Here is a 22,504-nt window from a genome sequence, read left to right as displayed (position 1 = left end):
ATTTAAAGGCTACGTATTTAAAATATTTCTTCATTAGCAATTTTGACGTTTTCTTCTTATAGATAGACCAGATATAGTATTATACATATTAACAAATTAGTCGAATTTCATAGTCAATCACATTAGTTGTGATCATACGTCGAGAGACAGCGTTTTACAAAGTAATGAAGGTTTAACACTCGTGTTATTGCGCTACCATTAAAATATACTACCACTAGTGTTATTGCGTCGTGTATTATAAAATATACTACAAATGATTCAACTGACAAATAGCCATATAAATATGTCAGAGGCGATCGAGTTTACGTCACAATTACGTTATGTCAAAACATGGCAATGTTTATTGTATTAGATATTCAATACGCGATCTGAGACGTGCTAATTCAAATTCTACAAGCATACCGACCTTGTGCCGAAAGCGGTTGCCACGGCGGTGGCCTTGTTGCCCTCATCCTCTTCGTCATCGACCTCCGTTTCCTGTTGCTGCGTCTCATCTATTCCATTATCCTCTTGGTTCACATCAAGACCACTCTGTAGAAACGCATCCTGTCCTTGTACAATAGGCTCTACTCCAAACTGACTTGGAGCGTATTGCTGTTGAGGAAATTGGGTTTGATAAACCTGGTTCAAGTCTTGATTCGGATAACCTGCTTGTTGACCTTGAGGAATGAAGAAATTTTGCGGTGCCTGGCCTACAAACTGATTCGCTGGAACCTGTTGTTGATAAACCTCTTGTGGCTGGTAGACCTCTTGAGGTTGGTATGTCTGTTGGTAAACGTATTGTGGTTCTTCACTCTTACCTTCTCCAGACTGAGCATTTTGTGGTTGAGGTTGATTAACCAATTGTGGCTGATATGCTACGGATGCATCTTGGGGATAAACCTGAAACTGTGGTTGCGCGCTTGGTTGATATTGGTTCACAGGGGGTTGGTACTGAGGTAATTGTTCCTGGGGCACCGCAGTCTGTACTGGTTGATACTGTGTTACAACTGGCTGGTATTGGGGCAGCGGTTCTTGGTTAATTTGTGGTTGATATTGGTTTGGGATTGGTTGGTACTGTGCTAGCGGTGGTTGGTACTGATTTACTACTGGCTGGTACTGTGGTGAAGGCACTGGGGCCAACTGTGCTTGCGCTACTGGCTGATATTGGGGCAGAGGTTCCTGATTTACAGCAGGCACGACTATGGGACTGGCGGGTTGCTCCTGTCGTTGTGGTACTAGTAAGGCAGGATTTGGGACAAATGCTTGTTGGGGGACAATAGCTTGTTGTTGTCGCTGAGGTTGGTTTTGAACTAATACGGGAGACAAAGCAAATTGCGTAGGTTCAGCATAACTTGGTGATATTTGCTTTTCAGGCGCGCCTTGTTGTGATGGTTGATAAAAAACTTGTTCTCTCAACTGACCGAATTGTTGTAAAGGAACGTACTGTGGTTGTAATTGCAACTGAGCTAATGCGTTTATGAACAATTCTGGGGGATACTCCTGCAAATTCTGCTTTGAGACCTCAACTGAAATCTTCTCTTTTTTGGATGAATCTTTATCGTCTAATTTCTCTTCTTTGGTCGAACCAGATTCAGTTGTCGGTTCTACTTCTTTAGGTCTTGCTGTTGTACTTGTTTGTGGTGCGGCTGTAGTTTGCGGTATGAACTGGCGAGGTGGTTGTGGGTTTGGTAAACCACTTGCAGCGTTAGGATTTACTGGATATTGTTGCTGTCTTGAAAGCTGCCGTGCCTTTTCTTGTTGAAGTTGATACTGCAAAACATTTAAACACAAAATTGATTCAAACCTATAATAGCCTTAGATTTTAAATTACACACTCATCTAATTAATCAACTATTACAATTCATTACGTATGTTACTTTGTTAATTGGTGATGAAATACCTTTACCACATGAAACTCGTACGTGGCGCAAATTATAGATTCACTAACTATACAGATGGAATTTAAATAAACCTAATATAGGATCACTTAATTATTCCATGTTCGTTCTATAGCAATTTCTATTACTATAGAAAAACAAAAGGTTTACGCATTCATACACGTAATTACATATTGGCAATAGAAGAGCAATGGTAGCCCAGTGGTAAGGACTGAGACTTACGATCTTAGTCGCGGGTTCGATTACTAAGATATATTTTTTTTATAATTCATACTTTGTGCATTAATCATATATGCTCATAAATAGGTTTTGAGAGGGTAGGTAGCAGCGTTATACCACATTGCAATCGCAAACTCTTTTTATGTTATATCTCCATAGTAAGTTTAATGAAATACTTAAAGTGTGGGCCCTACCAAAGGTCTCTAGGGTAGCTAAGTACTGTGAAACGGTCTAAGCTAAGCACATTGGTCTCTCCACCTTCTTAAATCCGGTAAAGTTGTAAATGTGTAACTGATAGATAGTGTTTATCTATAACAATAAGATTTGTCATACTTACGATTACATTTTTGTTGTATTTGTTAAGTGACAAACGCAAAATTAAATTAGGAATAATTGTTATGAAAATGGAAAAAAAGTTTCGTTTTTCATTTTTCGTATAAAATATATCGTAAATAAAAACATCTACTCTTACTGTCAAATATTTGTCCCCAATTAAAAGAAAAAAGAGTGTATCTTTAGTACAAGTCCTATATGGGTTTATTACTTCCTCTGCACTTTCTTCTACATTTTGTTGGCTTATTTTTATTAATTTTTGTTAATAACCTTTATTTAGTATTAACATATTAATTAATACATAAAATCACTTAAAAAGATTTTTATTTTATTTTATCTTGCTATCCTTTGCTGCTAAATATTTACTCAAAAGCAAAAAAACATGGTAGAATATAATATAATATAAAACAAAACATATTATATATCATACTACGTTACAATGAAAATACAACTAAAGTCTTGCAGTGTGAGAAATAAAAACTTTTTTCTGTAATTATATAATTATTATTAATTATGGAATTAATAAATAAAGTAATTACTCTGAAATACATTTGATTTACTTGTTTTGATTGGACTTTCAATAAATTTCGAAGCTACAAAGTCTGGCGGGCAGCTATAACCGTAGATACCGCAATCGCTGTACCTCGCCTTAGGTATTCAAGCGACGAGGCGAAGGAAGTAATGGCCGCTCCATTCCGTCTCAAACTCGCGGCGACGATGTTCCTGACCATCTTTCCCAGGCCCCCACTACGTCGAGCTGTGCCGCCGTACAGCGTTTTTCTTAACAATATAATAATAAATATTTCTTTACCTGTGACTGTTGCAAATTTTGCTCTAATCCCTTAATGTCGGAATTGAAGTTCGGGCCGATATATTGCTGTCCATTGATCGGTGAGACTTGGAATATTGGCAGTTGCTCCTGCGCAGGAAGGCCTTGGACGGACACATCAACGCCAGGGTCGAGTTCTGTCGGTCTGTTGTTACGGGGATCGACAGGTGGTAGATATAGAGGAGGTTGCTGCAATAAAAACAATTATATTTATTATTTCAACCTTTTTATAAGAAACATAGTAAACAATATCCTTCGTAGTGCGATATTTTACACATAGGTAATAGATTCAATCCCTGGCAAACGCTTTATATCACCTCTAAATACAACGATTACGGTGTTATCAATCCATAAGCTGTGTTATTTTCATTTAATTTCTAATCTCATATGGTATACATAACCTAAACCCGTTATCGGAAACACTTATATCCCAACAGTGGGAACCTGAGACATTAAAGACAACGTTTTATGTCTCAATGTACCTCAGTGCCTTAGACAAAAGTCTCCGACCAATATTTGTGACCACGTCAGGATTTCTCCACGAGATCGAATCAGGAATGTGTAGATCCGTAGATAATCAAAAATAACGGACATTGCACAACGGGTTGGCAAACTGAAGTGGCATTGGGCAGGTTACGTAGACTACAAAGCTGGTGGCCTCAGGGTTAGATTCTGGAGTCAGATGCTGGTCGTTTACTCTAGGTCCTATAGGAAATTGATACAAGGGGGCTACTATATCTGGCAGTGGACGATAGAAAATATAACTATAATATAGTTGTAAATCAATGTACACATAAAACAATTCTAATTTAAAACTAACCTGTGAGGGTGTCCTTGGTGGTAGCTCGAATACGGGACCGCTTGGTCGCCATCCACTGGGCTGGTACGGCGCCGGAGCCTCAGCGACGGCACCACTCAACACCAGAGAAACAACAACCAACAATTCCTGATGAGGAGATGTTTTTTTTTAATATCGAAAAACAATAAAATTTTGTCCGTATTTTAACATTGTCACCCTGTTATGAAGGTACTGTAGAAGACAGTGTCTTCAATATTCTTCAATTGTACACACTAAATCACATATATACATCAAGTATTTAGTATTAAATAACATTAAATAAAGTAAAAAACATTTATGACATTTATAATATAGTCGTAAAATACTCCAAGGCGCGTAATAAATCCTAATTCTTCATCTAATCTTAGACACATAAAACTTTATTAAAATTTATAACCTATAAAAAGTTATGAATAATAAAACATTGTTTGTACATGACTTAATACTGCTCGGACGAAATCCATACGTTTTATTAATTGAAAACGATAATGACTTTATAACAAATTATATTTAAATAACTAAAGTGTACACAGTTAACAATAGTTTCTAGTTTTGATAATCAATAAGGAATATAAACGAAATAACCGCAGTTATTAAAAGAGCTAATTTTTAAAAAAAACGTTTGAGTGTGCGTTAGGAAATAAATGATTACATGATTTCTAAAATAGTGCAATGAATATCCAAAATCCGGTCATTAAACCGTTTTTATAATAATTGTAATAAATGATAATGAATCTTTAATTTGGATCCTAACGCAAAAATAACCCAAAAAATTCACGAATAAATATGGCGGGAAATCGACTTCTATTATTTATTTACTCTGGCTTCCATTGTTTATATTGATCAATTATAGGTTTACAGTTTTTATAAGCGAGAATATTCATTCTCATTCAAAAAATTCAATTTAAATCAACATTAAATTAATAATAAAACATTCGAAATTTATTCTCGAATGTTCTGAAATTCCAGAAAGTTTTGACTATTTCTAACTACAACTATTATACATATTTCACAATGAAATAATTAACATATTCCAATAATTAAATTAATAATAAAGATAAATATTTTTATAAACGAATGATGATCGTTAATGCTTTGACACAGATAAAAAAAACCCGTGTGAAAAATGACGTATTAAAAAAAAGCACGAATATCACAGATAAAATATAACACAATAAACACAACATGTATCACCTTCATTATCGTTGACTTTCGCTTGGCTGTGGGCGCGGGCTTCGGTTTTTATAGACAATGATAATGTAATTATAATTCAGAAGGCGAACATTTGCGACCTTACGAATTTACATAGCCAGGCTGCGAGCGCGGTTTCTGTCCGGGATTCGTCCCTTTCCGTTCACGTTCGAAACGTTGGTAACCTTATAAGATGTATTTATCAGTTTATTTACCAGACAAAGGTCATCATTATCATCATTTCTGCCGAAGGACGATATGTCTCTACGTGTCAAACATTTTAGTTAAATCAAAACCAAAGGAAAAATATATTAGGATGTAATCAAACAAAAAATATCGTGTGGCATTACAATGAAAATATAATCACATTAATATTGAAGTCATGCAATATCATCATTATCACTTCTCTCATAAAATGTCCACTGCTGAACATAAACCTTCCTACAAATTTCCGATAAGACTGGTTGGAGTTGGGCTGCGCCCAGCGTCTTCATATAAAACAAAGTCATGCGTCCACCTTTCCAGTAGACTTACTACGCTGCACTAACCAGTCCGTGGTCTCTACTTCAGAACCTGGACGACCCAGCGGTTATTTGTTCTGTGTTCTAGATGGCCTCTCTGCCACTTCCTACTTGCCAATCTGAGCTATATCGGTTACTTTCGTTGGCCTAAATATCTCGTTACTCCTGATTAATCTCATAGAGAACTTTCGACAATAATCTTCTCCATGGTTCAATCAGGTTGGGCCTAACTGGCGTGCTCACAGGGAGACACAACGTTAAACTGGCTGAGCCATCACTGATAGCAAACATTGATCATAGACTTTCGTCTTAACACGCACGGGGATATATATTTATTATAGATATAGGTGTTGTATTTCATGTGTGTCGTTCCTGTCGGGAAATGGCGTCGCGGACAAAAGGTTCAGGTTGTAATGTCATGGTGGTTACCATGTTAGGCTAGAAATCAGAGGGAAGTCATAAATGTCTTAGATTGGTTAATATTAAATGTGATATAATAATTATAAATACCAGAAAATGTACGATTTATTAATTAATAAGTACGTGTGCAAGTTTTAGTACATTATAAAATTAGATTATACTAGGATTCCCGTATAACGCGGTAAATTAGTTCGTGAATCAGTGCGCTTGCTATAGGAAATCCTGAGTGCACTCTTAAACAACACATCACTTTGTATAACATTCCGTATTAAGTATCTATAAGGTTTTGAAAAACTGCATATATGTATATATATTTATATATATATATATATATATATATATATATATATATATATATATATATATATATATATGCAGCTTGCTTATACTTATATATATATATACATGCTTATACTTATATATATATATACAGGAACACGTAAAGAACACGAAATATTTCATAGTGTTTCGTGAATTCGTCGCATAATGCGATGAAACTTAACCACTACGTCATAGTTAAGTAAGTCGTGACAGCTAACTTAAAACCATTTGTAGATCGTATGCGACATTTCATGAGAAAGAATTGTTAAATATACTTTCATTAAGAAACATTGTTACTACGAAGAGATGGAACGTTGCCAACATTTGATGCATATATTATTTTTATGAGCTTATAACTTAAGCGTATAATTTCATTAACGGAACAGTACGCTGTCTTGAGACATGACTTGACAAAGAAACCACTCTTTTGTACTGTAAAAAGCGTGATCCATTGACGGATCCTTACTAAATAGTGCTTTTAAGGATTTCTCTTTAAAATGATTAAGAATTAAATTAACACAGTAATCGTTTCTGCCTTAACACGTCCTCTTCTGTGTATAAGCCTCTCCCATAGATCCTTAATAAGACTGTATTCTAAAGATCTACCTTGAACAAGGTTGTCCTTGTCCATCTTGTTGGTGAACTTTAACATTAAATACTTACTTGCTATATCAGTGACTTTCATTTACGGAGATACTCATTTCTTATGCAATCCTGTGGATTACTGCTAAATTAACACGTTCACTGCGGGCCCAATTTTGAAGAACTTTCAGCTGGTGCGGCTGAGGTTGAATCAGCCTCAAGCTGAACTTTCTAGTAGTGCGGTTGAGGCCTTTTCTGCCTCATGTTCATCAATATTTTTTAACAATATTGAGTCAATGCTTCGCAGACATAAAGAAAGCTATATTTGTCTTTGTCATACCTTTAAGTTACGGTTGAGTGTAAACAGCCGCCGCACTAGAGAGAAAACACGAGTTTTACGCGCCGCACCAGTGCAAAGTTTACCATGAGGCTTAATCGACCTCAAGCCGCAGTGAACGTGTTAATTCAATTGATTTACCATTTTTTGGCAAAATATAACTGAAGTAGACCCCAACTGATGAACGTAAGGCTCTCTCGACGACATCTATAGGGAGGATATACCATAATCACCACTTTTGACAGACGCGTTGGTGATAGAAGTGTTGTTTTATGGTACGCAGAGGACGCTGCTGCCTATTCTCTGGAAACTTGTTTGTGAGCAGTGACAATCCTACATAATTAATGCACTAAGTGTAAATAATATAAGATTGTATATACAATTAATCCGCGACTTACATCACAAGAATTAGTCCTTACCCCTAGACTACCATCACTCTATTAAATTTATCTTTATTATACTTGCATTATTATTTTCTCTTTCAAACATATAATTAATTCGCTGATATTGTATTGAATGTATATTTACATAATAGTATTTATTGACTGTTATATTTGTACGCTCTAGTGGTGAAACATAGCTCTATTACTATGACACATCATTAACACCTATACCTTTGTTTCAACAAAAAAATTACGTATTATTATTAACTCTACTCATTATAACTTCAAGCGTTTGCGATTCGCTTTGAAATTATCATCAGCATAATCATCATTTTATTTGTTATATTTTCTATAGAAAGCCGCCCGCGTCCAAAGTCTTCCGATAATTTTACCATGGTCGCCTGCCCACCTTGCGGGTAGACGTGTTATGATGCTCTTGCTGATCCATGGACTCCACTCCAGTACTATAAAACCCATATGATTAAACATAGACTTACAAATTGGAGTATTTTAAAAGTTAATTTAAAGTAATTTATTAATCACATAATATACAAAGAAATAAAGTAATCGACATAAACTTCAAACGATATTTTTTAACCATAAGGATCAAGTAAATGAATATTTAAACCTTAACAAAAGCCGTCTTGCAATGAAATTTCTAGAATTTACTCACACACGCACACGCATAAATTTACACGGATACACACAGGTGTATCACTCGCACTTATTACGACACAACAAACCTTATATATTTATACGTACCAATACACTTTGTTATATTTTATTTCAACAGTTTTTATTTAATTTAAAAAACATATCCTAGACTACATTTAATACACCTTACTGTACTTACTTACTTACTACTGCACTTACTGACCTTAATGTACTATTATGACATACTATAGTCGAAAGGTCTTTTTCAGTCACAGTTTCTTGTATTTACAATTTAATTTTTAAAATAGAATAATAATGTGCCCTGTTTGGAAGCGTATAATTATATGACCTTCAATTGTATTATTAAAAATCACAACGTGAAATACATACTTATTATTTTTTTTTCATCTTTTATTCTTTTAGTGTAATTTTATATGAAATTTAATTTTCTCCTTTACATCATTATTTCCAGTGTAGAGCTAACCTAACCTTTTTTGTTTTCGGGGGAGAATCTTCTGGGTGTTCAAGATACCATGCCTCTGGAAAGGACAGTGTTATACGGGATTCTTACCTACAAAAACCAGTGGTAAACCGCAGTATCTGCAGGTTAAGAATCTCCCATTACCCGGGAGCTGTGCCATTTTAAATAAATCTTTCCGTTGTTCACGTTACCATCGAAAACCCTCGTGGTGTTGTCAGGATGGTTAACGACCTCATCAATCCACCGTCTTGAAATTAACGGGAGTTTATAACCCCTAAATTGTTTTCAGAGTCAATCAACAACAATGGTGTAATATATTTAATATTGCTTTTACATAGTTTACAAACCTTTAATATATTTTTAGTTATAAATAAATATATTTTTTTGTTTTATTATCCAAGACAGGAATTACAAAATGGACCAGTTTTAAACGCGTAATAGCCATGATGTCAAAAACCAGGCAATACGGCCTTTACATCTTTTAGTTTTGCTAAAAAAGTAACATAAAAAATCTTATTCCATTTTCAAATTTAAAAATTTAAGTGATCGTTGGTTTGATGACAGATAAGACATGGCCGACACATTACTGAAATGAAATTTTTACGACGGATCTAAAATATTTCTGGCTGTACTGAATCTTTTTAGTAATTAACTTTTAATATAACTTAATTTAAAACACTTTCATTGTACAGGCAACATAATAAAAACGTACCATAATTTTTTAAAAGAGTTTATATAACAGACGTGTACGTTGTATGAGATATTGTGGTTTTGAAAATGATAAATATATAAATACATTCTTTTACTTACATACACATAGAAATGCATTTATTTAAATAGTAACAATAAATACATTGTAAGTATCTAATTATAAAAATGGCAATGAATAAAAAAAACATTAAATCAGCTTGTATGAAGCTGGCACTTAACTGAGATAATTATTTATAATTCACATTTCCTTGAAAATAGGTAGTTTTTTCATCCTTCAGATGTCTATGTAGGACAGCTGGATATAGGCCTACCAATAATTTCTAAAAGAACCAGATGAAAGCTGCCTGAACCAATGCCTTCCGAGGAACTTAATAATGACGTCTATGCAATTTTTGGGAAATAGAAAAATGACAATCATTTCATAAGTCTTATAATTACCATTAATGCATTCCACAACCGAACAGCCTGTATGGAAAATGATTTGGGTATACATGACGTATAATCTATCATTTAATTTCAGATTCTCTGATTATCTCAGCGACTATTCATATGACATTCATTCATTCACATGAAAGGAAAACAATCCAAAAAAATATTACATACACTCAAGCCACACTTTATTTTATATTTAGTCATTGGAATCTTACAAATAACGCGTTGAGACATCTTATAACACCAATAAATAAAAAAAAATTGTATTAATTTTAGTATATATCTAGAGCAAGGAGGAAAAAAATTATATATTTGTAAAGATCTACACATCGAGCTTTAAACAAATTGCATGTAATGATCTTTTTATAAAATAAAAACCAAAGTAACTTAATGCGAAATATCTAACTTAATGGGAAATATTAATCCTGTAGGACACTTGGTATTTTTCTATAAAAGACGTGGAACTCTATTCTTCAAGGAATAGATGTCAATGTCGCCAGTGGCTTTGAGAAAGGCAGCCCCGTACCTGGACTACACACTACACACTACACTACAGTCAACTGCAAGTCCGACTTGACCTCGTGAACCGCGAACATAACCTTACTTTAAAAGCTACGCATTAAAAACAGTTTCTATTATATGTAAGATAGTTATCTAGTTATATAGATTTAATTACACCGTCTTTTTATATTTACTTAAATTAAATTGTAATAGACAGTAAACTACCTATTTAGGAAAAGTAAATATTTTAAGACAAAATAACAATTCTGTTTAGTGGTTATTCCTTAACTTACACTTAACAAAATATCTGTATAATGTCAGGTTGTCGGTGATAAAATGCCTATTATAATCTTTTCTACTCAGGCATGAGGAATAAAAATTATTTCACTATACTTCAAAATAAATCTAATATTTATTTGTCCAGTAAGTCAACTAGCTAATAAATTGACACAGACATACTGATTACCGTCTAATAAAATAAATAGTTCGATAAAACTTGCAATTACTCGTATTTAAAAATATCATAAATAAAGTCGATATATTATTACCGCTTAGTAACCAATGTGAAATCTACGCATACACCCATAAGGAAATAAAAGAAAACATTACACCATGTATAACGTAACTCGACAATTTGAAACAAATGAATTAGACTGCGTACAGACATACGACACGTGGTCATAATACTGATTGTATAGCGTCGCTCGCAGAATGTAAAAATGACCCTAAATGTGTCGGCAAGACCCTAAAGAACGCGCTGCGAAGCCTGTAAATATGATTCATGGTAAACCTTATATATTTTAATCTTAAAAACAATGTCTTCCGGTGTCCCATTTTAGAATTCTAGATGCCACAGACTAAAAACAAATATGTCGCTCTTTCTTACAAGAATATATAAATTTACTGTAAAATAAGAAAAGTAAAACACTGTTAAAAATGAATACAGAAGCATAACGAACGCATTTAAAAAGTTAATTATTCCTATTGTATATTTATATGATAATAATATTATTATCCAAAAGTTGTCGCTTGATTATAAGAAAAAGAGCTCAATTCGATAGAAACTAAAATCATATTTATGCTTTATTGTGTGTCCCTTGTTATACTGCATCTTTCATTGCAGCTGTCAGGCGATTAAATAAAATAAAGTACAAACTACTATAGGGGCTATTCCTTCAGGTAGTTATTGTTGCTTTACCTCACCCTCCACGTAAAATAGTCTAGAAATTGTTGTGAGTGACGTCTCGTAAGCGATACGAAGCGATAACAAAGCGATGGTCGACACGAGGCGTTAACACTTACGGTGTTCGCGGAGTTATAATTGAGTGATCGCGTATAGTCGTCCATAACTAAGTTTAAATTTTGCACAGTAAAATAACACATCTTTTGAGTACAAGTGTTATTTCAATTCCAGTCCCACAAGCAACAATATATATCGGATATATTTCCTTGGTGAAACTTTTATTAAAGAGTATTCAGCTTCCACGTGTAACAAAAAAATGTATCATTATTATTCTATTTCAAATAATATATCCTAGATTTTGTGCTTCAAAATCAGATTTTAGATTTATCATTTACAATACCGAATATCGAAGGAATACGCATCGATCATTTTAAAATATAACTGCGCAGTAATAATATATGAAAAGAGCTCTGACAGACTTCGTGGAGCTAAAAGTTATTGCTCTAACGAAATGCAATATGTAAAATGATCACTTTGTTTTTTTATTGTTTTAATAAAAATAAGTGATAACTTACTATTACTGTTTCGTATATTTACAAGATAGAATAGATGGCCTTGGGATGTTAAGGGTCTGAAGTGAGGATCACAGACCGACAAACACATCTTAGGAGGTCCATGTAAATGTTTGGTAATGTTTTCTATTAGATCTGTAGTTAAAATATGTGGATTCTTTGGACCGGCAGAGGAGAGGGACGAAGGAACTTGCAAGCCTTTTCCAACCGATCGTAAAGGAAATTTATGGGAGAGACTTATGTCCAACAGTGGACGTCTTACGAATAATAATAATAAGATTATATTTTCATTGTATTGCTACACGATATGTTTATTTCATTTAAAAAAAAACACGTTTTTTGGTTAACATTAAAAGTTTGACAGCTAACGAAAGAAGTTTTTATATACTCTGTGGTTTTTATTAAAAAAGAAAGACGATTTATTTCTTTTTTCGTCGTAGATTTTTTGATTTATCTATGTAAAACTTTCCCATAACAAATATATGAATTGTGAACATATATTGCTGCTAACAATTTTCTGTTTTGATGTTAGTCATTCATTGTAGTTTATTTTGTTCTATTACTGTTCTATTTATAACTGTGGCAAACATGCGTTATGTTATTTTTAACCGGAATTCCAACGTGGAACGAGTTCTGAAACTGCAGTTTTATTTTCATGTTTTGTCAGACAATTACTATGCATGTATATTGACAACAATTGCAAACGATGATTGTGTGGCTTGCTTTTATATACGTAATTATTACACTAGTTTTTTATGACAAGTTCTTAAAAAAGTGACTGAAAAGTTTAAAACATTATAAGTTTTTGTTATTTTAGCCCTTAGACGCCCACTGCATGCCATAGGCTTCTCCACAAAGATATCTATGGGGATATACCATAATAGTCATGCTTGGTCGGCGAGCTGACGATCTTTGGGTTAATGGTACGCAGTGGACGGTATTTTACAGTTGGAAACCTGTTTGTGAGCAGTGACAATCCTATGAAATGATTGCACTAAGTATAAATAATAAGATTATATTTAATTATAAGAGTTATTCTGTGAATAGATCACACGACCTACGATCGTAGATCCTAGTCCTCTGCCGCTTAGACAAATTATTAGATTAGTTAGTTTCAATTTACTTATAAAATAATTTAAATTTTAAGTTACAATACCGTTTAAGGAGGTACTCGTGTAACTTATATAAGTATTTGTACTTAATAAAACCTGTGATTCTTTTATTAATAATTGCAATGAAGTCTTAGTTACTGTTAAAAGTTTTAAGTTCACGAACCGGCGGAAGCTCCGTGAACTCAGTTCAGATGAAGCAGTAAAAGCCTTCGGCCTAACAGCACGCACTTCTACAGAGAATAAGTTGTTCAAGTTCAGTGAAACCTACAAATCTCATCGTTTCTAGGTAAACTCAGTTTAACCATATTTTCAATTAAAAAAGTAATGCAATTGACAGGCATTAATACCTCTTGACTCTTATATCTTATTTATATCCATAGCATTTTGTCTTACAGTATTTTATTAAGAAACAAATTCTATATTTATTTTACAAAAAAGAGCTGTGCGAGCTACGTATAATTTTACTTATTACTTAAAAGTTGGAGATCCTCTGAAATTTTTTTTTAAAGAATTGGTATTCTAATCGTTGCTTCGCAATATATTTTTAATAAAATATTATTAATGCGGCATAATTTGAATTCTTTTATGAGATTTTATGAGATTATCGCCTAAATTTTGTTTTAAAAAAATTAAAAAATCATTGGTCTAAGTGTATACATATTTAATAATGTTCCACAATCTATCTTAGACCTTCCTTTTCTTAGTTTTAAACCTAAAATTATTTATGTATATATTTATGTATATATTAATTAAATCTTATTATAGCGTTCAAAAATTTTTAGTTGAATAAAAAATGTAGAACTTGGTTTGTTGACTCATTTACATGATTTATATAATAATTTACACATAAACGAGTCTTATATATTTTATTGAAAAGAACAACTGTTAAGTTTCTGGCCGGCTCTTCTTAACATTATAGTTCCTAGCTGGTGGTAGCTGGCTACTTATAATGTAAAAGTAATTGACGGTTCAAAACTCTATGTAAATTCTTACTTGAATATACTTAGTCTGGCCATAAATACTGTTACTATTCAAAAAAAGAAAATATTACGTTTGAATTTGGAATCTGTCATTTTTATATGATTGCTTGATGTGTTTTCTTATTTTCGCGCCATTATATTGTTAAATATTTTGTTATATTAAAATGGAGTGGGGTGATAAAGAGAACCGAATCGCTGTGATTGCCTTACATAAAGTAGGTATGGAGAAAAGTGCAATTTTTAAAACCCTCCACCCGCTTGGTATTAGTCAAATGTTTGTTTACCGGGCTATTGATAGGTACAATGATACCTCCTCTGTTTGTGACAGAAAAAGATCTGGCCGTCCACGTACCGTTCGTGTGAAAAAGGTGATTAAAGCAGTTAGGGAAAGAATTCGAAGAAATCCTGTCCGTAAGCAAAAGATTTTATCTCGGGAGATGAAGATAGCTCCTAGAACCATGTCGCGTATATTAAAAGATGACTTAGGACTTGCAGCCTATAAGAGACGTACTGGTCACTTCTTAACTGATAATTTAAAGAAGAATAGGGTGGTAAAATCCAAACAACTACTTAAGCGGTACGCAAAGGGAGGTCACAAAAAAATTTTGTTTACGGATGAGAAAATTTTTACAATTGAGCAGTATTTTAATAAACAAAATGACCGTATTTATGCTGGAAGCTCTAAAGAAGCTTCGCAATTAGTAAACAGAGTACAACGTGGGCATTATCCCACTTCAGTGATGGTTTGGTGGGGTGTTAGCTATGAAGGGGTGACTGAGCCATATTTTTGTGAAAAAGGTATTAAAACGTCGGCACAAGTTTATCAAAATACCATTCTTGAGACGGTAGTTAAGCCTTTAACTAACACCATGTTCAATAACAAAGAATGGTGCTTTCAACAAGACTCGGCACCGGGTCATAGAGCTCGATCCACCCAATCTTGGTTGAAAACTAACGTTCCGGACTTTATCAGCACTGAAAACTGGCCGTCGTCAAGTCCTGACCTAAATCCATTGGATTATGATTTATGGTCAGTTTTAGAGAGTAAGGCTTGCTCTAAACGCCATGATAATTTGGAGTCCCTAAAACGATCCATTCGGTTGGCAGTGAAGAATTTTCCTCTAGAAAGAGTTCGTGCTGCTATTGATAACTGGCCTCAACGTTTAAAAGACTGTATTGCAGCCAATGGAGACCACTTCGAATAAACATTGTATATTTTTAATAGTTATATATTGATGTATTAAACTAACTCACTATGAAAGGAATAAATGTTACGTATAAAAAAAAATCGTGCTTTTCTTTATAACAATATTTATGGCAAGACTAAGTAAATATTTTGAATATCGAATCGAATTTGAATTCAGAACAACGAAACAGTCTTCATTACCAACCGTACTCTACACACTTGACTCGAACTGATTACCTTACCTCCACTTATTATCCTACTTCACCTTCCTATTTATCTTTTCAATTCCAGTTCGTAGCCAGTACACAGGAGTGTAATAATGTATATAAAAATGTAATTTTTATTCTTAAAACTACACCCGAGGTGCAATCTTATTGCAATATTGACTTTCTCTCCTTCGCAATATAATATATTCTTCTCTGGAATACGCTTCCGTTGATACTAGGATATATTAAGAATCGTTGTGTATTCTGCTAAATGTTCGATTGCTATTGCTTAACAAGCTGACGGAATAATCACAATTCTATGGATTTCTTTGGTTATTATTATAATTTTCTTATCGCTTATAAGCGAAGCATATTAAGCAATGACGAGGTCTACGATTATATATGCTTGCCTAGAAGAAACCACTCTTGTCTTGAAGACTCCTAAGATAGAGAGCTAGATACATTGACGCCGGTGGATTGTTCCACTCCTTAGCTATTTTTTTAGCGGCTCCTGCTACGGGGGACCTCTCGTTCCACCCTCTATTTATGTTGGGAACAGGGTTTTGTTATGGCAATAATTTTTTCAGTTCTCTTTTTATTTTACAGTTTCTTTCGCTCTTTATCATTTGCTCTATTACATTTTTCATATAGTGTGTGTATATATATAATATGTATATATATACATATAGATATAAAATATATATATACATATTATATAATATATACTATGCATTTCGCTATCGCAGGTAGGGTATCATGGTACGCAGAAGACGCTGCTGCCCACCAGGAAACTGGAAAACTGAAAACTTGTTTATGAGCGTCTGTAATCTTATATAATTAATTCACAAAGTATGATTACATAAGAATGTAACCCGGAAATCGAACCCGCGAATTGGACGAGTCATATTGCACGCATGGACAAGGAAAAATGACAGACACAGAAGGTAAAACAACAAAACGTGGCAACAATCAACAAGAAAAAGATTACGAGATAGACCAAAGGAAAAATGGGTTAATGAAATAAAAAGAAAGGCTGGTGAAAACTGGATCAGCAAAGCAAAAGACAAACAGATGTGGAACAAAATCGAGGAGGCCTTTACACGTAGAGTGGCCCATAATGATTTATGATTTATACAAACGAATTTTGATTTTGAACTTAATTGATATATTCACCCCAATGTTTTTTATTTTACTCTCTTTTGGTAACTTTTTATTCCCTTTTTTCATATTTTCTTACTTCACATTCCTTAAATAATTTATAACCGCATCACGCATATCGCATCTCTTAAAGTTAATTGTCAGAGAATATCTACTGCAATAAATTCGTTGTTATACTTTTATATGTACAAGTAAATACCACATATGTATAATTAACGCTTAAGTAAAAATCAAATAAATGCTTACATGAAAAAAAATCACTGATGACGTCATCACGCCGCCTCTTTAAAAGTCATGAATACCGTTTTCAGAATTTTGTGCAAATGAATCAATGAATGTGTAAAATGACAGAAGTGCATCATTAATAATGGTGTATATTTCTATTAAATAAATATATGGTTTTCAAGTTTATTTTGCGTTATCATACAGCATATAACCAGCTGTTCCCCACTAGGTTTATTGAATGCGCTATCAACGCAACTTGAGGGTAGAATTTCTCATAATCCTTTATTAGCTAAGCTCTATTTCATGAAATATGTATTCCCACGAAATTTCAAGTCTCTAAGCTTTATGGTTTCAGAGATACCATGATAAGTTAGTACATAGGTGGAAATCTCTCACATACAAACATACAGATATAATTTATAATATGTATTTTAAGGGACACCTAAACTTAATCAATAAAATAATTAAGGGCTTTTTTATTAGTTCTAATTTGTATCGATAGTGTTTTTTTACAATATTTATTTTTCGCTTAAACTAAACGCAGACAGTTGGAAGAGGGTTGCCGCTATTTGATACGGATCTTTATTCTCCCAGCTGCGAGGCACGACAGCGTTTTATAATTTTTCTTTCACAATTTTCTCTTATGGGTAAATACAGCTAACATTTATATATATTAAAAATACAATTTGGAATACTCAATTATATATTAGTTGCTACATTATTTTATTTCAAGTCGCTGCCCAAACGCTACAGACCGTTAAATGCCTTGAGATTTAGGACAATATGCCGGGCCAACTCATCAAAAGATTCTGCTGTAGATTTTTTCTTGAAAAGGTCCGGTAAGCTGAACTGAGGTATATTAAGGTTTTCACATAAGGTCACGTGGTTACGTCTTTTGGATGCGAAGAATTGAAAGTGATGTCATAATTACACATAGAGGAAATTTTCCAAATATTAACGCCATACCAAATAAACCTGCACTAAGCAAAAGCTTGCAATTTAATAATACAAAATAATATATACATAAAACAATAAATGTGTATCTGTTTCTCTATACTCGATAGATTCAAAAACCATACATCCAATCGTTGTAAAGATTTAGTAAATTATTAGATATATATACCGGGGAAGAATTATGAAAAAAAAATTCAATTCATGTTTGAGGTATTAAAAACTGTTCATTATTAATTTTTTTGCTTAATTTTATTCATAACACAGCAAAAGCGTGTATAGGTACACCAAGTACATTATAATTTAAGAATATGTTCGAATATATTATATATAACAAGGCATTTTGAACTGTATTAATTAGCCATAAAGTTGAAAATTCAATAGTGAAGATTAAATACTGTTTGCTAGTCTGGGATATACACACAGTCTTTTGATCAGGAATACGACGAATCAAAGACGAGACGATTCAAGCGCACATCGTGTAAACACTCGTTATCAATCGGCAAGTTTAGTGTTTGTGATAGCTTTGGGATCTAGGATCTAAAATAAATAGAACGCTAGACTTGATTTGACTGACGTTGATACTTTAATTCAAATTGTTTTGAAGTGGCAGCCAGTAATGAATTACATTGATTGAAGGAAACTGCAAAAATTCACGAAACAAATTTACTTTCGTCTCGTGAAAAAGAAGAAGTCTTTTAATTTGTATCGCTAATGCCTTTTATTTACAATCTATTTTTTTTAATTACGGAGTACTATTACATACAAATATGATGACCAAGTACTAGAATCTAGTCAAGGAACTAATTAATAAATTTCTAATGTCAACAGGTATAATAGGAAAACCTTACTATAACCTGCTGAATTAAAGCTTCTTACCCACAGTCTGCAGCGATGCTGCGACAGCATTGCTAACAACGCGTGTTGATCGCATTTGTAACCCGCTAGAGTAGCGAGGCCATAGCTATACTGCATCGCTATGGGAGAAAACGGAGAAAGGGTGGCGTGGGTGAAGAACTGAGCATCGTGACAGAAACGCGATAGTATCGCTTTTGCATTACAACTGAATTGTGTTCATATAGGCTAGAGTATACAAGCCACAGCTTCAACCGTTTCGCTAAAACAATGGCCATGGACGAAGGGCCTTAAGCCTATCAAGAGCAAACAACAGCCTTCTGGAAATGATTTCCAAAGCAACATTAGTAGGATTATATAAATTTAGTTACGTAGAGAGAATCTGATCGATTAAGGTGAACGTTTATGTATTGCAAAAAGATCGTGAACTTGCTTCGCGGGGCTGACGGCCAGATTCTCTCTACCTAACCAAATTTTATATAATAGGATTACTCTGTGCCTAACCAAATTTTATATAATAGGATTATATTTTATATAATATGAGTATCTGGTTGATTAAGGTGAACGTTAATGAATTCCAACAAGATCGTGAACTTGCTTCGCGGGGCTGACGGCGGCTGACGAAACCACGCAGACCGTAAAATACAACCAAATATCAATAGTCATTTAATTTACACAAAAACCTTCCTCAAATTATTAGGCAACCTATAAAAAATGAATAAAATCGGTAAAGTCATTCTCGAATTGTGACGTGACCAAGGTAAAAAGAAATTCATTTTTATATACGGTGTGGTTGGTTACAAGTTTAAAAGCTTTTAAACTTTAACAAACATTTCCAATCACCCTGTATAAAGTGATCACTATAAAATATGTTAGATTACTTTATTTCTTTTTATATTTAATATGACTGTCCAATAACTACGAGCAGTAAAGTCTGCAGGAACAGATAATAAACAATAATTAATTTAAATATGTAGTAATCATAATTTTTGAAGTACAAAATATATGCATATTTTTATTACGATATTAATTATTTATGAAGCCATTGATTTTTGAACACGGTATGCCATATACTGGTTGATTATTTTACCCCTCTACAACTTTTACGCTAATTTTTAACTGCACTTATAACCGAGCACACTGTTTAGATTTAACAAAACTAAAAATCTTCGGAATCCTCCAATAAGAACTTTATTTAATGGAGCAAAAGTCGTTACTGTAACAATTCCGAGCGTTTCGTTTCCTAAGAATAGAACTAAAGCCTTTCCAATTCAATTCCGATACTGGCTGGAAGTGTAACAAAAATCACTAAAACTTACCAATTCCAAAGTTGTATTTCTTTTGTATCTAAGTTTGAAGATAACATTGGGTTGTTAAAACAAAACTGTAATTTTTTGCCGACACGGTTAATTTTTTTTTTTATTTTACATCGGATAAGAACAGAACTAAGGTAACCGACATAACTCGAAAAATTGCTTGTTTAAAGAGATAGTGGGCGGGGTACAACGTTGGTACAACCAAAGGATGTTGGAGGCTAAAAGTTCTCGTGTGGCAACCATAACTTCTGGCGACATAGTGAACTATGTCGTCAGAAGTTATGGTTCATAAGAAATCTAGCTGCTGGCTGCGTAAGACCAGGCATCCTGGCGATATTTGGGGTATATCCATGTCTTTGGGCAGTGGTATATAATGATGATATCTCTTACTTCTTAAAGATGTTAAGAACGCAGCAATATTTATTTGGAAAAACGACTCTAAGATCGTGAACCCAGATCCGATAAAATAATTCATCATTAGCTTAATTTCAGTAAAAAAAACTTTCATATTTAACCATAGGCCTCGCCATAGATATCCAAAAGGACCAGTGGGAATCGACCTGGATCCAGTATTTCCTAACGAGCTCTTGCGCTATGACGTTCTACGTTAGGCTTGCCGAGTCGTGGTCTTATACCCACACTCTCCACTCGTGGTTCCCAATATATAAAATATATAAAAATAATTATCGACCTATTAAATATGTATTTAACATGCAAAGGTATTAAATATATAATGTAAATTAAATAAGATAAGGACTAATATTACACAACTATTCGCATTGTTTGCCGCATGCGCATTTATCAGCGGGCTGGCGGGCGGTGCACTTTATTGCACTACTAATAAATGACTACTGCTACATAGCGGAAGTAGCTGTATATTAGTCCTTTTCTTACTTAGGATGGACTTCCGCAAAGTAACGCCTGAATCCATTAGATATGTAAATTAAAGTTTGTTTATGTTAACGAAACATAAAAGTTAGATGTATTTCCACTAAATAAAAATAAGAAGATTATAAATAAAAATTATAATAAATTTGTAAATGTCAAGGCTGTTAACCTTTCTAAAATAAAGAGGTACTCCCCGACGTGAAGTCATTATTCATAAATAATTTTAAGAATATTTTTGGTGCAAATAATGCTATTTTTAAAACAAGCCGAAAGTTATTGCGTCGTTCCTGAGGGAAATTAGTCGGTGTGTTCCCTTGAATATAATTTACAGAGAAATTGGTACGAAAAATTAACCATTAATTCAAAACTAAATATTGTAGCTTGACTCGATCGATAAGTGATAGAGCAAATGTAAATTTAATTCATTCTTCCATTCGATCTGCAAGGATTCCTGAAAACATGGAACTTGTTGAAAACAGTTTAGGTGAAAATTTTCTTATGACTTTCAATATGGAAATCAGCCTAAATGGAATTTTCATGAGCGATTATTTATGAAATTTTAAAAAAGGAATGCCTTACGGATGGCATTATAGGAAAACTCAAAATGAACAATAATAATTTAACCACTTCCATTTAAAAATTAAGGGCGTTGCTGCCCTTCCTTTGGAGACTTGTTTGTAAGCAGTGACAATCCTGTATAATTAATGCACACAAGTGTAAATCATATATGTATCATGGAACCTAAACTACGACCTAAGTCTCAGTACCAGCAGCTACGTACAGCTGGTCTATTACAGCTCAAAGAAATCTCGGCGGTATTAAAAAATACTATATATATATATATATATATATATATATATATACTATTACAAAATATGTTTTACGTAATTAGGTTATTCAAATATTAAAAACTTTAATTTTACTTCTCTTGCTGGTTCTTCAAAATTTGGCGAATAATAGGTGACGGCATTAGATGTTGGTTAGTTAATAGTAATCAGCGTATAGATTTCAAACATTTAAAGTGGAATAGAATAGTTCAAATTAATGTTTTGTTCCGAATAATGAAATAATTCGATAAATAATCGAAGCCAAAAGTAATATTTTATAGAGACACAAATTGTATTCTGTTAATATTGTGTTACGAAAACTAAAATATCAAATAAATGTAAAACACAAATAACGTTTGACCTACTACCAACATTGCATAGACATTTTGAATTTAGATCCCTCGACGTTCCA

General features: G+C 33.4%; 1 protein-coding gene across 1 annotated transcript in view; it reads right to left on the bottom strand.

The window, feature by feature from the left end:
* LOC137924859 (transcription factor SPT20 homolog) overlaps positions 1 to 22,504 on the bottom strand; it is a 42,763-nt gene that overhangs the window by 5,713 nt on the left and 14,546 nt on the right. Inside the window, exons 3-5 of the mRNA XM_068768241.1 lie at positions 4,082 to 4,207; positions 3,244 to 3,450; positions 407 to 1,752 (exon numbers count right to left, since the gene is read on the bottom strand). Of these exons, the coding sequence (XP_068624342.1) occupies positions 407 to 1,752; positions 3,244 to 3,450; positions 4,082 to 4,207 (1,679 nt within the window). The remainder of the gene's footprint in view (positions 1 to 406; positions 1,753 to 3,243; positions 3,451 to 4,081; positions 4,208 to 22,504) is intronic.

The sequence above is a fragment of the Battus philenor genome, unplaced genomic scaffold (assembly GCF_028537555.1).
Source record: "Battus philenor isolate CCGP_79_NKW_IND1 unplaced genomic scaffold, ilBatPhil1.0.hap1 SCAF_25, whole genome shotgun sequence".
Lineage (NCBI taxonomy): Eukaryota > Metazoa > Arthropoda > Insecta > Lepidoptera > Papilionidae > Battus > Battus philenor.
The sequence above is the reverse complement of the archived record's forward strand: the minus strand, read 5'-3'. Positions and strand labels throughout refer to the sequence as shown.